Genomic DNA, 8,053 nt, shown 5'->3' on the forward strand with positions numbered 1-8,053 from the left:
CAGACCTGCTGAGCTTTTCCAGCAATTTCCATCTTTGTTTCGGATTTACAGCATCTGTAGTTCTTTCAGGTTTTTTTTGCAAAGATATTGATAGGTTAAGCAAATAGATAAAAAAAATTCACAAATAGAATCTATTGTGGGAAAGTGTGAAGTTGTTCATTTTGGAAAGGAGAAAACCAAAACAGAATCGTATTAGTAAACCAGGTGGTGGTCTCATGGTATTATCACTGGACTATTAAGCCAGAGATCCAGTTAATGTCCTGGGGACCTAGATTTGAATCCCACTGCAGCAGATGGTAGAAGTTGAACTCAATAAAAAATTTCAGGAGGTTCCAGTCTAACGATGACCATGAATCCAATGTCGATTGTTGGAAAAGCCCATCTGGGTTACTAATGACCTTTAGGGAAGGAAACTGCCATCCTTACCTGGTCTGGTCTACATGTGACTCCAGACCCACAGCAATGGGCAGTAAAATCGACGTTTCAGGCAAAAGCCCTTCATCAGGATAGCCTTTGCCCAAAATGTCGACTTTACTGCTCCTCGGATGCTGCCTGAACTGCTGTGCTTTTTCAGCACCACTAATCAGAATCTGGTTCTCAGCATCTGCAGTCATTGTTTTTACCTGCAGCAATGGGGCTGACTCTTAACTGCCCTCTGGGCAATTAGGGATGGGCAATAAATGCTGGCACATTCAGTGATGCCCTCATCCCATGAGTGGATTGAATTAACATTCTAAGTTGAGAAAAACTGCAAAGGAGAATTTGTGCACAGAAACACAGAAAGCCAGCACACAGGGGCAGCAGGTAATCAGAATGGCTCATGGACTGTTGGCCTTATTTCAAGGGGATTGGAGTATAAAAGCAGGGAGTCTTAATGCAACTGTACAAGGGTCTGGGGAGACCACATCTGAGGCACTGTGAGCAGTTATGCCCCCCTTATTTAAGGAGAGATATTATTTCATTGGAGGCAGGTCAGAGAGGGCTCATTGGGATGATCTCCAGTATGGAGGGATAGTTTTATGAGAAAACTTTAAACAGGTTGGGGCTCTACTCACTGGAGTTTAGAAGAGTCAGAGGTGATCTCATTGAAACATATCAGAGTTTTAAGGGGCTTGACAGGGTCAATGCTGAGAGAATGTTTCTCCTCATGGGCGAGAGTCTAGGACCAGAGGGAACAGACTCAGAATAAAGGGCAACCAGTTTAAGACGGAGATGAGGAGGAATTTCTTCTCTCAGAAGTTTGTGAGTCTTTGGAACTCCTTGTCACAGAGAGCTGCACGGACACAGTCCTTGTGGATATTTAAGGCTGAGGGAGAGATTCTTGATCAGTTGTGGGGAAAGGGCAGGAAAATGGACATTAGGGATGCTGGATCAGCCATGGTCCTATTGAAAGTAGACAGGCTGGAGGCTGGAAGAACACAGCAAGCCCGGCAGCATCAGAAGGTAGGGAAGTCCTGAAGAAGGGTTACACCTGAAATGTTGACTTCTCTACCTCCTGATGCTGCCTGGCTTGCTGTGTTCCCCCAGTCTACTGCCTGTCCCTCCTGATGCTGCCTGCCTTGCTGTGTTCTTCCAGCCTCCTGCCTGTCCCTCCTGATGCTGCCTGCCTTGCTGTGTTCTCCCAGCCTCCTCCCTGTCCCTCCTGATGCTGCCAGCCTTGCTGTGTTCTCCCAGCCTCCTGCCTGTCCCTCCTGATGCTGCCTGCCTTGCTGTGTTCTCCCAGCCTCCTGCCTGTCCCTCCTGATGCTGCCTGCCTTGCTGTGTTCTTCCAGCCTCCTGCCTGTCCCTCCTGATGCTGCCTGCCTTGCTGTGTTCTCCCAGCCTCCTCCCTGTCCCTCCTGATGCTGCCTGCCTTGCTGTGTTCTCCCAGTCTACTGCCTGTCCCTCCTGATGCTGCCCGCCATGCTGTGTTCTCCCAGCCTCCTGCCTGTCCCTCCTGATGCTGCCTGCCTTGCTGTGTTCCCCCAGCCTCCTGCCTGTCCCTCCTGATGCTGCCTGCCTTGCTGTATTCTTCCAGCCTCCTGCCTGTCCCTCCTGATGCTGCCTGCCTTGCTGTGTTCCCCCAGCCTCCTGCCTGTCCCTCCTGATGCTGCCTGCCTTGCTGTATTCTTCCAGCCTCCTGCCTGTCCCTCCTGATGCTGCCTGCCATGCTGTGTTCTCCCAGACTACTGCCTGTCCCTCCTGATGCTGCCTGCCTTGCTGTGTTCTCCCAGACTACTGCCTGTCCCTCCTGATGCTGCCTACCTTGCTGTGTTCTCCCAGTCTTCTGCCTGTCCCTCCTGATGCTGCCTGCCTTGCTGTGTTCTCCCAGACTACTGCCTGTCCCTCCTGATGCTGCCTGCCTTGCTGTGTTCTCCCAGTCTACTGCCTGTCCCTCCTGATGCTGCCTGGCCTGCTGTGTTCTCCCAGACTACTGCCTGTCCCTCCTGATGCTGCCTGCCCTGCTGTGTTCTCCCAGACTACTGCCTGTCCCTCCTGATGCTGCCTGCCTTGCTGTGTTCTCCCAGCCTCCTGCCTGTCCCTCCTGATGCTGCCTGGCCTGCTGTGTTGTCCCAGACTACTGCCTGTCACTCCTGATGCTGCCTGCCTTGCTGTGTTCTCCCAGCCTCCTGCCTGTCCCTCCTGATGCTGCCTGGCCTGCTGTGTTCTCCCAGACTACTGCCTGTCCCTCCTGATGCTGCCTGCCCTGCTGTGTTCTCCCAGACTACTGCCTACCTACTTTGGATTCCAACATCTGCAGTTTTTATGTCTCATGATCCTATTAAATGACAGAACAGACTCAAGAGGCTGAATAGCCTCCTCCTGTTTCTATTTCTTTTGGTCAATGGGTCGTCATCCAATTCAATGATAGTTTTCCTTACTGTTTCCTGAAGTCAGTACATTTGAAATGTAAAGAAACCAAACAGGAAGCTGCTATTTTGCTGCAGTGTTGCTGACACAATTCCATTCCAATCTATCCAAATTTGAAATTTTGTTTTACAAAATGAACACCTTTATGTTAGGAATGAATCCTTTCCAACACTGCTGGGGTTTGCAGACACTACACTGGGCCCAGGAATACAGTCCAGAAGAGGTTGCAACTGGAATAGGCCATTCATCCTTTCGAGCCCACCTCATCATTCAACAAGTTCAACATTGATCTTCTGCACGCAATCCTCCCAGACTCTCCCCACACCCCTTAAAAACCCAAATACCCAAAACCTCTTGATGTCAATCATGAATATGTTGAAAGATTGACTTCTGCAGTCCTCTGCTGTACAGATTACCAAAGATTCACCACCCCCTGAGGCAAGAAATTATCTTCTCCTCTTGATGCTAAATGGCTGGATGTCTTACTCTATGACAGATAAAGAAGCTGAAACAAAAACTGCAATTGCTGGAGAAACTCAGCAGTCTGGCGGCATCTATGGAGAGAAATGAGAGCTCGAGTCCAGTGGCCCTTCCTCATAACCTTTCAGTTCAATAGATTCAAAATATTAATTGCCTTCTCTCCACAGATGCTGCCACATCTTGCTGAGTTTCTCCAGCAATTTCTGATTGATCCAGGTTTCCAACAACCTTGGGGTTTTTTTTTGTTCAAAGAAGATAAGGATCTGGATTTTGAATCATGCCCAGCTTCACTTCACGCCCAATAACAAGGAAAAGGTGGGTCCCTATCTTCAGCAGTTTCATCACAAAAACAAAAGGTTTGTAACAAGAGTCGACAATTTCACAATGTGATTGTAACCTTTCTCTAGCAGCTACCTTTTTAAAGGCCAAATCATTCCCAGTAACTACCTGCCCTTTACCTCACTGAAATTGAATGATTTCATAGAAGCAATCATAGGCTCTTTCAGGTTTTAAATTTCAAAGCAGTCAGAGCCTCAGGAATTTGTTAAATTAATTCCACACCATATCAGTAATTGCCTGTTCACTCAATACCAAAACTGTGTTAATAATTGAAAAACATTCACTATATAATGGGAAATAATTAACTCAATTTCAATAGAAAGTTAACAAAATCTAACAAGATCAAAGTGCAGAGTTGCAGGAGGATTGTCAGGTAAACATTGATTTAACTCCCTGAGAAAGTGTTAGGGATAGCTATCTTAAACAATCAGATTTACAAATGAATTGATACATCGTTCATATTATTTTGCAACTTATATACAGAGTGAGAGAGGGGGGACAGGGTGCAAGTTAGTAAGGGTAAGGAGAGTGTGAGCAGGGTAAGGTGACAGTGACAGGGAAGAGATAGAGGGCACGGATTGAGAAGGTGAAAACCACCAAACATATTTACATCAACTTGCAAGGAATAAGTCAAAATTCAAGGGTGATGGGAGCCCACACAGCTCTCCGTTTCAATGAATGAGTGAAAAGAGAGGTGGGGGTCATGGGAGGAGGTGGGGTGAACAAGAACGGGGTAACCGCAGGAAAAAGGCAGGGAGAAATGGAGAGGGAGTAGAAAAGGCAGAAGAGGGAGAGGGGATACAGGATGGAGAGAATGGGAAAGAAAGTGAAGGCAGTACAGGAGAGTGGAACGGAAGATGGGTAAAGAGAATGGGACCAAGAATGGAGCAAGGGATCCAGGATAGAGGGAGAGAGGGAATGAGGATGATGTTGGATAGATGCAGGATGGAGGGATTAACAGGAGAATGCATGCAGGATGCAGTGTGAGGGGGAAGGGCGAGGATGGAGATTGAGGATGAGGAGAGGATGGGATGAAGTTGGGGATGGGGATGGGGATGAGGATGGGGGTGAGGGTGAGGTTGGGGATGGGGATGGGGATGAGGTTGGGGATGGGGATGGGGATGAGGTTGGGGATGAGGATGAGGGTGAGGTTGGGGATGGAGATTGAGGATGAGGAGAGGATGGGATGAAGTTGGGGATGGGGATGGGGATGGGGATGAGGATGGGGATGAGGATGAGGGTGAGGTTGGGGATGGGGATGAGGGTGAGGTTGGGGATGAGGATGAGGGTGAGGTTGGGGATGAGGATGAGGGTGAGGTTGGGGATGGGGATGAGGGTGAGGTTGGGGATGAGGATGGGGATGAGGGTGAGGTTGGGGATGGGGATGGGGATGGGGATGGGGATGGGGATGGGGATGAGGGTGAGGTTGGGGATGAGGATGGGGATGAGGGTGAGGTTGGGGATGGGGATGGGGATGGGGATGGGGATGAGGGTGAGGTTGGGGATGAGGATGGGGATGAGGGTGAGGTTGGGGATGGGGATGAGGTTGGGGATGGGGATGAGGGTGAGGTTGGGGATGGGGATGAGGTTGGGGATGGGGATGAGGGTGAGGATGGGGATGGGGATGAGGGTGAGGGTGAGGGTGGGGATGGGGATGAGGATGAGGTTGGGGGTGAGGGTGAGGTTGGGGATGGGGATGAGGGCGAGGTTGGGGATGGGGATGAGGGTGAGGGTGAGGTTGGGGATGGGGATGGGGATGGGGATGAGGGTGAGGGTGAGGTTGGGGATGCTGAGAGCAGGGTACCTCTGCGCGGCGGCTGGTTGCCCCGGGCCGGCTCAGTAACGCCGTATCTCCGCACACCACCGCGGTGTCCTCCACAAACACACAGTCCGGGAGGCTGCTGTCCCCCGGCAGCTCCACCACCTCCAGGCCCTGGATAGAGCGCAGGGAATCGATGTAAATCTTGTGTTCCTGGCGAGCCTTCTCCATGTCCACACGCTGCTCCTGATCCTTGTTCATCCGCAGAGCCTGATCCGCCAGAGAATCCGCCAGATCCCGCACGATAGCGACATTGTAGCGAGCGTAAGGAGCGGCGGAACCTGCCATGCTGCCCGGGACACCCTCTCTGACTCGGTCTGTCTCTGTGTCTCTGACTCGGTCCCTGTCTGTGTCTCTGTCTCTCACTCACTCCCTTTTTGACAGGTTGGCGTGACCGCGCACTCTCAGCCCTGCGCGTCCCCGATTCTCACTCCGCCCTCATTCCCTCCTTGATCCTCAGTGCCTCAGACACAAGGTTTCTCTCCCTCTCCCTCCTCTCCCCTCTCCCCGTCCCCCCTCTCCCCTGTCCCTCTCCCCGTCCCCCCTCTCCCCTGTCCCTCTCCCCCATCCCCCCTCTCTCCCTCTCCCCTGTCCCCCCTCTCTCCCTCTCCTCCGTCCCCCCCCTCCCCATCTCCCTCCCCTCTCCCCCTCCCCATCTCTCCCTCCTCTTCCCCCCTCCCTCTCCTCCATCTTCCCTCCCCCCTCCCCTGTCCCTCCTCTCCCTCTCCCCCGTCCCCCCTTTCCCCCATCCCCCTCTTCCCTGTCCCTCCTCTCCCTGTCCTTCTCCCCCATCCCCCCTCTCTCTCCCTCTCCCCCGACCCCCTCTCCCTGTCCTCCCTCCTTCTCCCCAGTCCCTCCTCTCTCCCTCTCCCCTGTCCCTCCTCTCTCTCTCTCCCTTCCTCCCTCCCTCTCCCCGTCCCTCCTCTCTTCCACTCCACGTCCCCCCCTCTCCTGTTCCCCCCTCCCCTTTTCCTCCTCTCTCCCTCTCCCCCTCTCCCTGTCCTCCCTCCCTCTCCCCGTCACTCCTCTCCCCCTCTCCCCTGTCCCCCCTCTCTCCCTCTCCCTGTCCTCCCCTCTCCCTCAATAAGGTGAATGACCAGGGCATTTTCCCCAGTGGGGGAGTTCAAGATGAACGGGTAGATTTTTAAGGAGAGAGAAGAAAGATTTCAAAAGAACAGGAGGGGCAACTATTTTTAGACAGAGTGGTTCATGTGTGGAATGAACTTCCAGAGAAAGTAGTGAATGCGGCTACAGTTACAATGTTTAAAATATACATTGATAAATACATGAATAGGAACGGTTTGGACGCACATGGGTCAAACGCAGGAGATGGGACCAGTTTAGTTTGGGATTCTGATCACATGGACTGATTGGACCAAAGGGTCTGTTTCCGTGCTGTATGACTCTATGACTCACCATTCCTTCCCCTGTTCTCCCCTCTCTCCCTCTTCTCTCCTCTGTCCCTCCTCCTCTCTCCATTCTTCTTTCGCTCCTCCTCCCTCTCCTTCCCAACCCTCTGCCCACTCTCTTCTTTTCTCTTCCTCATTTTCCAACCTTTTCCTACCTTCCCTCCATCCCACTCCCTACTCTTCCTCTCCTGCCCATTCTCCATTTCTTCTCTCCTTCCTTCTCCCATTCTCCCTCCTTCTCAGTTTCTCTCTCTACCCTCCATCTGAGAGATCCCCTCCCTCATTGTACTAGAAGTGGGGTAGGCTTTCTGGCCCATCGAGCCTGCTCCACCATTCATTACGATCATGGCTGATCTATCCATCATCTCAGCTCCTCCTACCTGCACTATCCCCATAACCCTTAATTCCCCTACCATGCAAAAATCCATCCGACTGTGTCTTGAACACATGTAATGAAGCTGCCTCTACTGGTTCCTTGGGCAGAGAATTCCATAGATTCATTACTCTTTGGGAGAAGCAGATCCTCCTCACCTCTGTCCTAAATCTATTCCCCCTAATCTTGAGGCCATGTCCCCCAGTCCTAGTCTCACCCATCAGTGGAAACAACTTGCCTGCCTCTATCTTATCTATCCCTGTCATAATTTTATATGTTTCTATAAGATACCCTCTCCTTCTAAATTCTCACGAATACACTCCCAGGTGATTCAATCTCTCCTCATAGGGTAATTCCTTCATCTTTGGAATCAACCTGGTGAACCTACTCTGCACTGCCGCCAAAGCCAATATATCCTTCCTCAAGTAAGGAGACCAGAACTACGCACAATATTCCAGGTACGGCTTCACTAACATCTTGTGCAAGTGCAGCAGAACCTCCCTTCTCTTAAAGTCAATCCCTGTAGCAATGAAACCTAATATTCCGTTTGCCTTCCTGATTACTGGTTGCACCTGCAAATCAACTTTAAGTGATTCATGTACGAGTACTCCTAAGTCCCTCTGCACAACAGCATGCTGCAATCCTTCACCATTTAAATGATACTCTGACCTACTACTTTTATTTCCAAAGTGGATAACCACAAACTTACCTACATTGTACTCCATCTGCTAGACCCTTGCCCACTCACTTAACCTATCTAAATCTCTCTGCAGACCCTCCACA

The 8,053-nt window shown here is 51.1% G+C and overlaps 1 protein-coding gene across 1 annotated transcript in view; it reads right to left on the reverse strand.

Moving 5' to 3' along the window:
- Window positions 1–5,904, reverse strand: part of ddah1 (dimethylarginine dimethylaminohydrolase 1) — a 113,235-nt gene extending 107,331 nt beyond the window's left edge. The window contains exon 1 of the mRNA XM_072574852.1: window positions 5,474–5,904. Within this exon, the coding sequence (XP_072430953.1) occupies window positions 5,474–5,776 (303 nt within the window). The 5' untranslated portion in view covers window positions 5,777–5,904. The remainder of the gene's footprint in view (window positions 1–5,473) is intronic.
- Between the last annotated feature and the right edge of the window lie 2,149 nt (window positions 5,905–8,053).

This window comes from Chiloscyllium punctatum, chromosome 7, assembly GCF_047496795.1.
Source record: "Chiloscyllium punctatum isolate Juve2018m chromosome 7, sChiPun1.3, whole genome shotgun sequence".
Lineage (NCBI taxonomy): Eukaryota > Metazoa > Chordata > Chondrichthyes > Orectolobiformes > Hemiscylliidae > Chiloscyllium > Chiloscyllium punctatum.